At 50.1% G+C, this 13643-nt stretch overlaps 5 protein-coding genes across 5 annotated transcripts; 4 read left to right on the top strand and 1 right to left on the bottom strand.

Moving 5' to 3' along the window:
- Nucleotides 1-972: 972 nt before the first annotated feature.
- On the top strand, nucleotides 973-3921 carry JN550_010973 (uncharacterized protein; the record flags this gene model as incomplete). Its single annotated transcript, XM_049309288.1, has 4 exons — nucleotides 973-1958; nucleotides 2067-3183; nucleotides 3233-3484; nucleotides 3538-3921. The coding sequence occupies 4 exons, from the start codon at nucleotides 973-975 to the stop codon at nucleotides 3919-3921; spliced, it is 2739 nt and encodes a 912-aa protein (XP_049167064.1).
- A 190-nt stretch (nucleotides 3922-4111) lies between these two features.
- On the bottom strand, nucleotides 4112-5658 carry JN550_010972 (uncharacterized protein; the record flags this gene model as incomplete). The annotated part of the gene is made up of 4 exons (XM_049309287.1): nucleotides 4112-4196; nucleotides 4259-5264; nucleotides 5311-5510; nucleotides 5561-5658. The coding sequence occupies 4 exons, from the start codon at nucleotides 5656-5658 to the stop codon at nucleotides 4112-4114; spliced, it is 1389 nt and encodes a 462-aa protein (XP_049167063.1).
- A 572-nt stretch (nucleotides 5659-6230) lies between these two features.
- On the top strand, nucleotides 6231-8397 carry JN550_010971 (uncharacterized protein; the record flags this gene model as incomplete). The annotated part of the gene is made up of 6 exons (XM_049309285.1): nucleotides 6231-6317; nucleotides 6390-6666; nucleotides 6720-6776; nucleotides 6829-6975; nucleotides 7050-7444; nucleotides 7675-8397. The coding sequence occupies 6 exons, from the start codon at nucleotides 6231-6233 to the stop codon at nucleotides 8395-8397; spliced, it is 1686 nt and encodes a 561-aa protein (XP_049167062.1).
- Nucleotides 8398-9396: 999 nt separating this feature from the next.
- On the top strand, nucleotides 9397-10517 carry JN550_010970 (uncharacterized protein; the record flags this gene model as incomplete). Its single annotated transcript, XM_049309284.1, has 3 exons — nucleotides 9397-9718; nucleotides 9785-9862; nucleotides 9925-10517. The coding sequence occupies 3 exons, from the start codon at nucleotides 9397-9399 to the stop codon at nucleotides 10515-10517; spliced, it is 993 nt and encodes a 330-aa protein (XP_049167061.1).
- Nucleotides 10518-11503: 986 nt separating this feature from the next.
- JN550_010969 (uncharacterized protein) lies at nucleotides 11504-13339 on the top strand (the record flags this gene model as incomplete). The annotated part of the gene is made up of 1 exon (XM_049309283.1): nucleotides 11504-13339. One exon carries the CDS (start codon nucleotides 11504-11506, stop codon nucleotides 13337-13339), a length of 1836 nt encoding a protein of 611 aa, XP_049167060.1.
- Between the last annotated feature and the right edge of the window lie 304 nt (nucleotides 13340-13643).

Genomic DNA, 13643 nt, shown 5'->3' with positions numbered 1-13643 from the left:
TGATCACGTGGAGAAGTACCCAGCCACGGGCGCCAGGCTGCATATAGGGTCGCAGTAGCAGCTCGCTTAGGAGACTCTACGGAACTTAAAGTTTCCCGTCCGTCTTGGCTAGGCTAGCCTGTTAGGACGCTGTTGAACGGGGGAAGCCAATGCGAGATATCGATTATACCAACATATGTCCTGCAGTCCAAGGAGAAGCGATACGTGAGTTGGTTATAGAACGGGCGCGGGAAATGCTGCGAGGCTGGCGGTTATGACACGATAACCCATAGCCTTGGGAGTTGGAGCACGTCTGATTAGAACTTGGAATGTTTGCTGGACCCCGGTTCCACGGTATGCAACATAATGCGACGCAGGTCTTCTGGGTGGTAGTCGGCGGTTTGTCACCAAGCTAGCTGATGACTAAAATCCTGACCAATCTCGTTGACCAGCGTGTCTTCCCCAAAGGGACAATCGGGCTGTGCATAGCATGGGATGCTGAGCGAATATTGGGCAAGTCAGCACATGTATCTTCGTATGCAAGCTTCTCCTACCATGCGCTTGCTCCAATCAAGTAGATGTGTGTAGTAAACGAGATACCTCTAGTATAACCAACACTGTTAATCTCTTTCGACCGTTCCTCAAGGCCACTAGACGCTCTTTTAAAGGATAAGCTAGCTTGCTGCTTATATAAAAGCCTTTAATGGTATATACATTTGATATACCAGAGAAACCCTGCTATATTAAATAACAAGTAAATCGCAAGTTGCGGGCTAAGCGCGCTCACTTGCTCTGCCTGGCCCCCAATGGCCATCATAAAAAGAGGCCACCAGTAACCGACTCGCATCTTAATTACCTAAGCCATGCAGCACAGCCTCTTCTCATGAGTGGGGAAAGGCTGCTGCGTCTCTTGTAGCCAGCTGAATGCGCTCACTACGTAGCAGCACAGATTCTCATTCTTCCCACTTCTGACAACTTTTCTACAGCGCAGTAATGTCATCGGACAGAAAGGTCCGTTTTGGCGAAGACACCAGCCATGGTGGGGTTAAGAGCCGTGATTCCGGCGTCGGATCGTCGAACCAAAGCCGTAACGCCGGAACAGACCGTAGCACAGAATTTGAGGGGCAGCATCTCAACATCCACGCTTTGCAAGAAGCGCTGATGGTTGCAAACGCAAACGTATGGAGCCAGAAAGCGAAGAATGTAGAGCTTGATCGGGCACTGTCCAATGCCCATAAAGCTGCGCGTGAGCGCGAGGCAGAGCTGCGGGGTCTGTATGATGAAATCGCTGCCCTCAAAGCGCAACTTGAAGATTGCAAGCATACAATTGACGAGTTAAGAACTGCTCCCAAGCGGTCTAACCAATCCAAAGACTCGGATGGTGTGATGAGCGGTAGAGCCGGCCCCCTTCCTTCTAGGCCTAGCAGGTCCAAGAGCAGCCGTGAGGAACCTATGAAGGAACGTCTGAAAGAACGCTTCAACAAAGACCACGAAGAGATATTGTCACAACAAAATAATGAGCCCGCCTTTCGCTATGTTATTGTCGGAGGAAGTAGCAAAAAGCAGTATCCGGAAACGAAGACTCATTCAGTGCCTCACCGCGCAGACCACACTGTTTTTATAGATGGCAATCCACAGCCTCCAAGTCTAAACCCCGCCTCGCAAATTAGTCTCCCTGTTGAGATCGTTCAGCGGCGGGCTTCTGATAGAGGTCTAAGAACTGAACAGAAAAGGACTTTATCTTCCGCTGTGCCGCCCAGCATAACGACCTCTACTCCTCGAGACCTTACACAAACCATTGACTCCGACATGAGCCAGGCCAATTCGGCTATTGGCACATTGGTTCTCATTATCGACCGCGCCGAAAACCTACTCATCAGAAAGACGAATGTGAAGCGGTATCCGTACGTGGCCCTGGAAGTAGGCAACGAAGTCAGAAATGCCTTCACAGAAATGCGAGGTGGCCGGACAATCAAGTGGTAGGTCTACATATGCAACTTGCACTTGTCCACTCTACCAAGGCTTTAACTATTTACCGTGAACGGTGTGTCAAGCTTTGAATTAGCTAACCGTTTGGCCTGATTTAGGGACCAAGAACTTAGATTCACAATCTACGATCTGCCCAATTATTACCAGCTGAAGCTAACTATTTTCAATGACGACGTGACAAATGAGGTGATTGGAGAAACACGGATTAACTTACGAGATATAATAGTACCTGGGGGTGGTCAAAACGATAGCTGGCGTGCTCTCGGTCGCTATGGAAGCTACGCAGGCGAGATCAAGCTCGAAATTACCTACTATGACACCAGGCCAAAGCTCAAGAAAGCTGTGGCAATTCAACCCAGTCCAGTTCGCACGAGTCCTTCAAGTTCAACTGTTCTCAGTGCCGCTTCCAAGGAATTTTCACGATTTCTCCTAACAAGGGAACTTCCTGAAGAATTGCGCATGGCGATGAAGCCTGAGAGAGGGACATCAGTGGATTGCTGGACATTGAATTCGTCCCCTGAGCTAGCGGGCTTCATCACACCCTTACGTGTTGATAGCTGCCCGGTCATCATCCCTGTGTCTTTTCGATACCCCTTGCACAATGCCCTGGGACCACCGCCAGATCCGCACCCACAACCGATATCACCTTCGAAAGTCATTACAGACGAGGTGGTTGCGGATTTATTCAATACTTACGACATGATTCTGGGATTTTATATTCTCCTCAATGGATGGATTCAGATTATTGTACCCGAGGATTTCGATTACAGTTACGCCCTTTCCCACCGACCGAGTCGTTTCGGCGGCTTATACGTCAGTTACATCCCAAGCATAAGAACTCCAACGGCGGAGCGATCTCAGGGAAACCCGGCTCTCCCGGCAGTCACGTCACCTCAGCCATCAGTCTCCTCAGCGAGGACGACAGATCAACAAACAGCGTTTACTAGTTCTAGCCCTGCAAGGCGGCCCGGTTTTTCACAGCGTGGCAAGACCAATGTCAAAATAGGATCTACTGTACGTTTGACGATAGGAGACCTGCGCCAACGTGAGAGGATAGAAGGAAAGATTGGCGTCAAAACTAGAATGGCGAATGGACAGCACTACTTGACCATTCCGACTCATATGATTACTGAGGCTATTAAGCTGTCAAAGGGCCCCAACTTCAAATCTGTGATCGATCGAGAAATGGCCAAGGTAATGTTTGGAGAGCAGGAGGTGAGCAGTTCTTGACATGGTACTGAAGTGTTTGCTCATAATTTCCCAGCTGGGTGCTGTTGTCCAGACGTTTGACTCGGATGCTGAATCCTTCCCGAATGGCTTCATGCATGATGTGAGCCTAGTGAACGTGAGCAACAATTCACCTTTGGTATCTGAAGTCAGTACACACGGGCAATTAAGCTGGATCTCCGAGGAAGAGTGGCATAAGATTCGCTTCGATACGAGCAAGGTATTTGTCCTCAATGACGCTGATATTGAGGCTAAGACTATTAGTATCAAGGACGAAAGCCATAATATTGTTGGTACTTTCGCTCTAGATTACAACAAGCAAACGCTGATAATTTCTTACAGATCGTTGGGCAAGGCATATTCAGGAATCAACCAAAAACAACCTGGAAGGATAAATTAAAAGGAAAGCCTAATGTAACACATCCGCACGAAACGTGGACGTCCATGGTCTCGCGATCGCTGCTCTATCGAGTAAGAATGAACAGCCCCATGGACCACAATGCAATCCCCATGAGCGGGTCAGTTATCTGCATCACTGATGAGGTAAACGGGCTCTCTGAACCAAAATTGGCTGGATTTCAATCTTTCGTTCAACCAGCCGGATTTGCGCCAAACTACGAGATGGAAGGCGAGCGTTTGTGGAGAAGGCTTCAGGATGGTGATGTCAGCTTCTGCGGTGCTTTTCAGCTTCCAAGGGAGCTAACGAAGAATCATGTTATAGTCTAGAGGTGACCATGAAAAGAGCGAAATACGTAGGTCTTGGTGTACATGAGCTAGATTAACTGGACGGCTGCCGCCTTAGATTATACCTCTATAAGCCCACAAGTCTTGGGAGAGTTTAAGTAGGAGAACAGGGATCGCTTCCATATATGGAGTCAAAGTTAATCAGTGTGCTGTGCATTTTGAATGCACGATATTAGTCTCCTTTGAAAGACCCTACAACTTGTGCAATACTCAGAAATACCTGGAGTATGGTGAGTATCAAAATCAGCGTTCCGAAGCTGAGAGTCAGTCAGAGTCAGTTAACTACCACGGAGTGCCTGGTATTAACACGGGAACTCACAGGAACGTCCAGTACTGCAAAGTGTCTCGGTTATCTCGAAAAAGGACCCAGAAGTTCCATGGCCGCGACCGGTTCATATGCTCGTGGAGAGATAATAGCCGGGGCCACAAGTTTGGGAACTCCGTGGGATCCCATGGCACAGCCTTCGCCTCTGCCAAAATGCTTAACAACGGGTCATAAGGTGGTGTGCTGGCGCGGTTGCGCGGACTCGATGAATCAATGTGATTGGCTTGCAGCTTGCGAAATTCGCGCGTCTTCAGTCTCCGAGACGAGCAACTGAGACACCAACACCAATAACCCATCGCTAGAATGGGCTTCATGATGCGGTGTATTCGAGATAATCGGACGGGGTTGAATAGGTTGGCATAGGAGGCTTTGATATCTTGCACAAGCTCGGCAGGTATTCCGCCCTTCTCAAGAACGTACTCCGCGCCGCCATGGATCGCACAAGGGATTGCGAATATCTCTAGATAAGTTAAGCCGCCTTGGTTAACGAGAAGAAGATGCCTGCAGATGTCATCGGTCCACTTGATGCGAACGCCACCGAGAGCAACTAGCTTGTATAAGTTGAGGTCACGAGCATCAATAGATAAAGACTCGATTTCATCCATCCGGTGTAGTTCAAACTCTTGGACCTCGTGTGAGGCGGGAGCAATAAAAGGCCTAACAAGAGGGCCACTCTCTGAAGGGTTGGGAAGCAAACAGCTCTCCTCCATCAGACGCGGTAAAGGTAGTTTAAATGCAATGCTCTCATCATAATTGATGTTTCTCGACTTGCAATAAGCTGACACGATATGGCGGTGTTGATCCCCGCGCGGCAAAGGCGTAAAGTACCGTGGCATGAGCGTCCAGGATCCTAGAACTATCAGAATGCTGCTAGTGACCGTTCTCGTCCGCACTTGGCCAGCCGGAAGGCCATCCTTGAAATACTCGTGGTCGGAATCAATGAAATGGTCGATACACTCCTGAACTGACACTGTGTTCCCGCCTCCAACCCCCGACGTCCCTGATCTGTATTAGCGATCGGTTTCCTACGGCCTGGCCTGACGCACCACTGAATAGCTTGATAACTTGAACGAGCAAATCGACGTAGGCCATCCGAGGTTCCCTGCCGGGCCAATGAGACAGGATACTGGCAATATACGGACTTGCAAGTTCTCTGTCGCGGCTGAAATCGTACCCGAGAGCCTCTACCAGGTCTTGCAGAGCCCTGTCGCTTCCATTAATGGTAAATGTGCGCCCGGTTGAGGGGCTACCCGTTGTCTCTGTATTAGCCGTTTTCTTCGCTAGCGCCTGCGTTACCGGTCTGAACCCTCCGCCCCATACCAAGCCTGACTTAGCTTAGCCGTAGTGAAGGACTTGACTGGGTGGGTTCTGTCTTTTTGTCCTCTGTGGGCCATTCATTCTAATAAGAGACGGTGGTGGAACCATGTCAGGGCCCCGCGTGCCAGTAAAACGCTGCATGTTTCGCGGAATCTGGACCGCTGCTCACGTGTCCGGAGCCGCGAGCTTCGGGACAGACACGAGATAGACCACGTGGTATAGAGGGTCGTCCAGGGTTAGCACGATACTAGAGGGTGTCCACCGTGTAATGGTTGGTCCGGAAAGCAACCGGCCAGAATGCGGTGCAGACAATATGCTTTGCCCAACGAACAGCTGGTTTCCAATAGTAGAGCTTTACGACAGTGTCGCAGGGGGGCCACCTGACTCGTAAGAGATGTGTCAGCTACAATAGTACATGAAGCCCTCCCGCATGTATGCCGTCGCGCGAGGGCCGACACTAGTGACCAGGCTATCCTGTAATTCGTTGTCGGGGACCAAAGCCTTACTCCAGATATGTGGCTGGTGGCATCATTCACGGAAATGATCATCAACAGTTCCCGCTGAGGGACGAATCGATATCTGAACATCCAACACTCCGCCTGTGGGCTGTTGCTTTTGTTGCTGGACTAGCTCACTGGGCTGAGACAATATGTGGCTTGCCAACTTGCACTCTGTCAAGGAGCAGCTGGGAGCCATTAGCAATCCCCACACGCGCTACAGAACCGCACTGGATTATGTGGGTAGGCGCTAGCACCGGGGACGCCGTATGCTGAGTTTTGATCACCATTTGTAACTCCCCATTTTGCAGCACTTGCTGCATCATGTCATAGCCCAATGGATCGATATCTTGATAACGGGGAGGCCTCGTGTTAGGCGCACCCTGACATATTTTCATCTTGATGTCGCCATTCAAATCCGGAAGAGTGGTGTTGGTGTTTCGTCCGGACTCTGTTACTGTAAGGCGTTGACGCATCTGGGCCATGTCAACCGAGCATATAGCGCAGTAAATGATAAGGATGTCGTCAAGAGCACCCAAATGGCGTGGTTCTTCCGATATGGAAGAGGGAAATTCTATCACAAGAACAGTACGTTTCACTAGCGAGAGGAGTGGTAGACAGCTTGCTGACTCAATGTACAGAAACCTCGGCCACGCGGGAGACCACCACGAGCATTGAACCGCCAAGACGCGGCTGCTGTACATTCACTGAGGACAAAGATGCAGAAACTCGAGGACAAGGTACACACAGTAAATCAGATGATTCAGGAAGAGTTGCAGGCGAAACGATCAATCAAGCAAAGCCCTGGTAGCTTGGAGGAAACACCGTCAATGGGCGTGGCCAGTAAGTACTTGGCGATGGCGGAGCAGTATTCCGAAGACGGCAACGACAATATAGGTCAGATTCATGCACATGTTACTTTCCAGCTGTCGATTTTCGTCTGAACTAGTACTTACGTCTTACAACATTAGATCCACCTGATGGACGACCTCTAGTTACTGTCGACTTATCTCTACAAGAAACAACCGTTTCAATCCACGATGCTCTCATTGGCCGATTTGTGGACTCGTATGGCTCGCCAGGAACTACGACATCTCAGCCAAAATACTGGATTCACGACGGGCGACCGTGGTGCCTATGGCGTTCTGGTGCTGAGATATGCGCCTTCTCTCCACTTCTCCACACTGCTTATCTTACAATTGCCACAGCTTATTCCGGCCTTTCGCTCAATGACAATCGCCTTACTCAAGCTGGGGCCCGGAGCTACCCTGTTGTTCTCAGGCAATTGCAGAAAGCCTTGGATGATCCAGAGAGAAGCAAATCTGACGCTGTTCTGATAACCATTGGACTGTGCATGACTTATGAGGTATGACAGAGCGTTATCAAACTTCACATGCGCTGAACATCAGCTAGGGTCGACTATCTCGGGAGGCGAAAGCTGGTTACTCAGTCCATATTTCTGGGCTGATGCGGCTGTTGAAATACAGGGGGGCATATGCTCACACATCTGGCATCTCGCATTTTTTCTTCGTTGACGCCCGGCTATATATTGTACGTTATTCGTCAGGGAAAGTGGTTTTCGCTAACAGGACATAGACTTGGGGCGCCATAGTGTCGAGGAAACCATCGTTCCTCGCAACTCCAGAATGGAAAACCATGCCCTGGTCTTGTGGGACTACCGACAAAGACCTAGCCCAATGTTTATACGATAAAATGCTGGAGATCCCAAGACTAATCTGGCTCTTTGATCAAGTCACCGCATGCTGCAACCTTCAAGAAAAAGGAAAACTACGAAAGGAAACTTCTGCATTAGCTAAAGACATAGCTCTGTCACTACACCAGTGGAAGGCTGATTGGCTGGACTGCGTGCCCCAGCGACGGCCCTACGAGAAACCACTTATTCATGAAGACCCAACGATACCCATTTTCCGATATCAAGATTCGAGTAATACCGACACTTTAATTGAGCCGCAAGCATTGTATTATCCAAACTGCGCAATCTTCGCTGCCGTTTGCAACTATTACGCGGCAATCTTAGTTGTCCTCGATACTGTCCGGCTCCTGAATGGGCAAGTACGGAACCAGACTCAGATGACCGTGGCATATGAGATATGTCGGTCCATGAACTACTTCTTAACACAGCTGCCGCCTAGTATGCTAGGGAGAGTGGCAATACCGATCTCGGCAGCGTACGATACTTTGCCGCCGGGGGGTGTTGAACGGAAGTATCTCGAGGATGTTTACCGTTCCTGTGTCGGTGGCACATGGCGCTCTTTCAAGGACTTTGTACAAGAGTTCTCAGTTTTAGAGGCGTCCTAGCATACACTTTAAACAAGCTCTATAATTAGTTAGTCGTACAGATGACCAGTCATTGTGATCGCACCGCCAAGGGCTGCATGACAATTTTTGTTTTTCCCCAAGCTGTTACCCTGCGCATTTCTACAGCCTTGCTATTTGTCCAGGTTCTCCCCATTGGGTAGTGACTTGTTGGGTAATGGATTCTGAGCGGCATAGGCTACTGGTAGAAAGATGTAGGAAGATTCCGCACGCCTGTCCCATAATTTCTCTTTTCCGAGGTGTCCCAAGTCGTCTACGCTCGGTGACGGAGACGATAGCCGACACTAAAGCCGAGCTACGAACCTGAGAGTTGCGACGTGACAGTCTCGGTCATAGCGCCGCACTAGGCTGAAGATCTCCTTATACCTATCTTTGAAAGGTAGACTCGTAATTCCGAGGTCACCAAATAAGCCAGGTCGTCGTGCGCAATACCTTTTATTTAATTTCAGGGCTTTTATGCTCACCCACGTATCTTCACTGCCATGGATCAATATTTATACTGGTTTTTGCTTCATTATATAACCTAGGAGGAACGAAAAAACACAAAGAACAGGTTTGTACGGACATTCAAGTATAAAAACACGATGGACCTGGTGCAATCTCAACTTCTCTCCTGAGCAAGAAACGGGGCTACGCACTTCTCAGCTGCTTGAACTCGTCCATCTCGGACCCTCACTTCAGATAATAAGCCCCGGATTTTCGGTAATTGCTGGCGTCTCATGGCCTTACGGCACGTGGCATCAGTATTCATCCCAAGGACTTTTGGTTGATTGGGCCTGACCAAAGGAGTGGGGTCAGAAAGCTTAAGAGCTGTCCGCCAATTCTCAGCTAGCGACCCCGCTTGATCGGGCTAAAGAGCCCCGGCACGACAACAAGACGCTTCGCCTATGTTACCATGAGCCAGCATCAACCTCATCTGGGTCAACTTTGCATCTGCTAAAGCCAAAATATTCCCAAAGGTCCCAGGGAGCGATTTAGAGCATGGTGGTACGTCCACCATTTTCCGCACTTCCACTGGATCCGAATGGCCCACCAGGAAATGCTTGGGGGCTATATGGTGACTTGGACCAGCTTGGGGCACTCAATCTTTTGACACCCGAAGTCGTGGCCAAAGCTGCATCCGAGATCCGTACAGGCCAGCGCGTATCCCTTGACTGGTCTTTGAACAAACCATCATATCCAAGCTTTGACAGAGATCCGTTTGAGTGGCAACTGAAGAACAGGGGTGGCCGCACTGTCAACGACGATCATCTGAATTTCAATACACAATGTAGCAGTCAATGGGACGGTTTCCGTCACTATGGTGAGTGGCCACTGCCCAATGTTCACATATGTGGGGCCAAGGGAAAGTTTTCTAAGAGTATTCCAGGTTACCAAAAGGCTAAAAGGTACTACAATAATACAAGTCAACAGGACCTCCAAGATCCTAATAACATTGGCATTGACGGTGAGACTCAACATCTGTAAGCCAATAAATCTTTTGAATGATGCTACTGACAGGTCATATAGCCTGGGTTGACAAGGGGGGCATCGTAGGTCGAGGTGTGCTACTGGACTATCAGTCCTATTGTGAAGAGAGAGGCATCCAGCTCTTCGCTATGTCCAGCTCCGCCATACCCTTGATCCACCTTAAGGATATTATTAAGGAACGCCAAATCACCCTCAATGAAGGGGATATTTTGTTGGTGCGCTCCGGCTTCACGAAGGCCTATGAGAAGCTGTCCATCAATGAGCAGAAGGAACTGGCGGCACGCCCGTCGCCGGACTTTATCGGACTGGATGCGACCAAAGAGGTTTTGCAGTGGATATGGGAGTCTGGTTTTTCTGCTGTGGCATCTGATGCTCCAAGCTTTGAGCGAGCCCCAATTGCCGGGCCTCATACTGCTAAAGGGCTACAGTGGGCTGGGGAGGAATGGGAAGACGAAATCATTGGTGGCGGGCTCTTACACCAGTGGCTGCTTGGAGGTTGGGGTCTGCCCATTGGCGAGATGTTTGATTTGGAAGCACTGAGTGACAAGTGCAAGGAAATGGACAGGTGGACGTTTTTCGTCAGCAGCGTCCCTCTAAAGGTACACGAAAGCTTTACTTCTGCAAAAGCATGAGTGCTTGGCTCGCCAGGTAACTGACATCTTCTAGGTTCCAGGCGGTGTTGCTAGCCCCCCTAATGCGGTAGCCATTTTTTGATGGTGTATGACCGTGGTCAAGGTTAATTATATGCTATTAGTATGAACCTGACTAATGCTTGTGGCACTTGACATTTCATGTGAATGTTGCCTTATGTGCCTTTGTATTGTCATAACTGCACATGCCAGCACCGTGCGCTAGTTTTTCGCATAGCGAAATTGTTCACCCAGTTGCACTATATCTAGAGAAGTTGATTGGCAGGCTTGCTCTGGGTCTTTGGGGCTCCCATGTTATACTGATGTGCAGACCCTCTCCTTATAAAGTTCTCCCCTGAAATTGTGATCTGGAAAGGTCAACGGTGTCGGGCATGTATACAACGAGGCAGTGTGGTGACAAGGGAGTAAGAAACCCAGAAACACAAGGCGATAAGTTACGCCTGAAGCCTTTGACTAGCTTATGATTGCTGAGGCACCAAGCCATGGCTCCAAAATAGCTGCCCATGACAATGTGGACTGACTCCCCCACTAATTCGTTTCCTGCCTCTGACCGCGAAACATACGCGTTGTGCTCAAGATATCAACCCGCGAACACAACTCACTTCGCCAATCCTACACCAACCGCCGCGATAGCAGCACAGAAACAAACGAACACGTTCAAGGCATCAAAGCCTGTAGAATATTCAGTGTACGCCGCACCCATTATCTATCGATTCCTCATACCCAGTACACATCATGGTTCTCCATGTGTATTTACGTGACTTTCTCGAGTGGAAGTAGCTTCCGAAGCCGTTTGTCTCGTTGATTTGTCTATTCAGTATATTGGATCGCGCATTGTGTCTCCTTACCTTGAACCGTCACACTACTTGTACTGCCACGATACCCCGTTGCGGCGTTGGGCTAACCTACTTGGCGTATGCAGGATCGGCTATCAAACAACATACTTATAAGCATCATTCAACGTGAGGATGAATTCCATTCAGGCCAAATTCGATCGATCCGATGAAGCCTGCGCAGCTTGCTCCATTTCGCATGAGGATGTAAAGTCTCCGGTCGGTAGGCCTTTGGTCGACTTCAATTTCAACCGCGGGATCTTTGACAACGCCGACTACTTCACCCACGATTGCAAGCCGGATTCGAAGAAGGACCAAAACCATGAGAAGCAAAACGCTCAATATTCGGAAGTCCATCGCGGAGTCCCTGCTCTGGTTGTACCCTCACCGATGCACACCAACTCCCGGCCACAGCGCGTTCCCCTTGGTCAACTCGACGCCTCGTCCTCCAACGCGAGGGTTTCCCTGGCGCAACTGCCACAAGCCCACGTCTTACCAAAGGCCCAGCCGGCCTCTGGTATTCAAGGCACAACGCACGTCTCAACGCCACTTCCTCGGTGTGCTAATTACCATGATGATGGAACGACGGACTGTCATTTGTCGATGATGCCGCGAGCACCAGACCATGCTGTCAATCGTTTCATTAGCAGATCTCATGCATCCGGATATGATAACACCAAGAAACGAACCCAGGCTATCTGCATAGATGTGCCAACCAAGACATCATATACGCAAGCCGCTTGGGATCGTCGGGATGACGACCGCTCACCATGCCTGACGATTACCGACCACGAACACATGACTGTTTTGTGCAACGATTCGTCAACCAATTTCCAATCGACAAGGCAGAACAACTCTGATGGAACCTTACAAAGCCTGGACGATTCCAGTGCCGATCATCAGAATGTCTCTGGCTCGGTAACTGCAGCTTGGGACTATATGCGAAAAGATGACGCAAGTCCTCATGGTCGCTATCCCGAGCCTCGTATTGCGTACACCCCATTTCATCCCCGTCATGCCAGTGCTATCAGCAATGAGCCACTTGATCGTCCTGCACGTGTCATTGGTGTCAACCAGAGCGGTAACCTGGACATGAGAAGTGCCGAAGCTTATTGTGAAACCCGCGAAGGATGTGGCGGGAATCACCAACCCACTGCAACCTACAGTCAATCAAGCGACATGACCATGGGGTTTCCAGAAACAGCGATGTCGATGTATTCCCCTACATCCTATCGCAACACGGTGTGCCCAGCCAGAGTAGGCCCTTCAAGCGATTCGACTGCTGGACAGATGCTCGCACAGCAGCTATGGGTACCCCTCGGGATGTCAGTCAATTACAAGGGGAACATTGGACTGAGAGCCAACCAATCTGCTGACATCCCCGACTACCTGTCATGTTCTCTGTGGATTACCAATCTCAACCTGTCTGCTGCGAACGGCGAGCATGACCTTCTCTCGCAGATCAAAGGCTGCGGCAAGGTGTATGCATGCGTTATCAACCCTCCGGACACAGTGCTCGGCCATACCACCAGCGCCGCCAAGCTGGTTTTCTTCCGTACAGAGGGCGCGGGTGAACTTATACGCCGATCGCAGATGGGCGACTTTGTCGTCAACGGTTACGTGCCCAAGGTGGTTTACAACCGCATCCGCACAGCCCCCCAGCAGCCCGGGCCCGAGTCGCGGGTCATCCACATTGATGGTCCCAAAGCCATCGTCGATGTAGACTTCCTCACGTTGTGGTTCAGTCAGCGATTCGTATTTCAGACAGACGAGGTTCTCGCACTGAGTGAGGAGGCTGGTCCCAACGGACGACGTCGTCTGGAGTGGCGATTTGGGTCGTATCGCTGCCAGGCCAGCGCGGCCATGTCCTTCATTGATAAGGAGCGCCGACGAGGCTACTGGAACATTGGACAGCACCACAACCTCTGGCGTCAAGTCCATACATATTTTGCGGTTGATCCGTGCGCCTAAGATGCCTCGAGACTCAGAGGAGGGATGAGAATGGCATGGCAATGCAATTGTGGGTTGGTTGGGACCACGAGTTACAGCAGGTTGCTGGCGGACCGGCCCACGACATCTAGTCTGGAGTCAATGATGCATGCAACCACTGTGCTGCACGATTTTGGCTATAACACACAAGCGATATGATACTCCATGGGGACGGCCGAAAGGGATTGACGCCGCAACGAAATGAGAGCGATGGGGTAGCTGGTCACATCAAGAAAGGTCATGATGGAACGCATGGATACCGGCTGGAGATTGGATAGTGTGTCGC

This window comes from Neoarthrinium moseri, assembly GCF_022829205.1.
Source record: "Neoarthrinium moseri strain CBS 164.80 chromosome Unknown scaffold61_Wmoseri_CBS_16480, whole genome shotgun sequence".
NCBI classification, from domain to species: domain Eukaryota; kingdom Fungi; phylum Ascomycota; class Sordariomycetes; order Amphisphaeriales; family Apiosporaceae; genus Neoarthrinium; species Neoarthrinium moseri.
The sequence above is the reverse complement of the archived record's forward strand: the minus strand, read 5'-3'. Positions and strand labels throughout refer to the sequence as shown.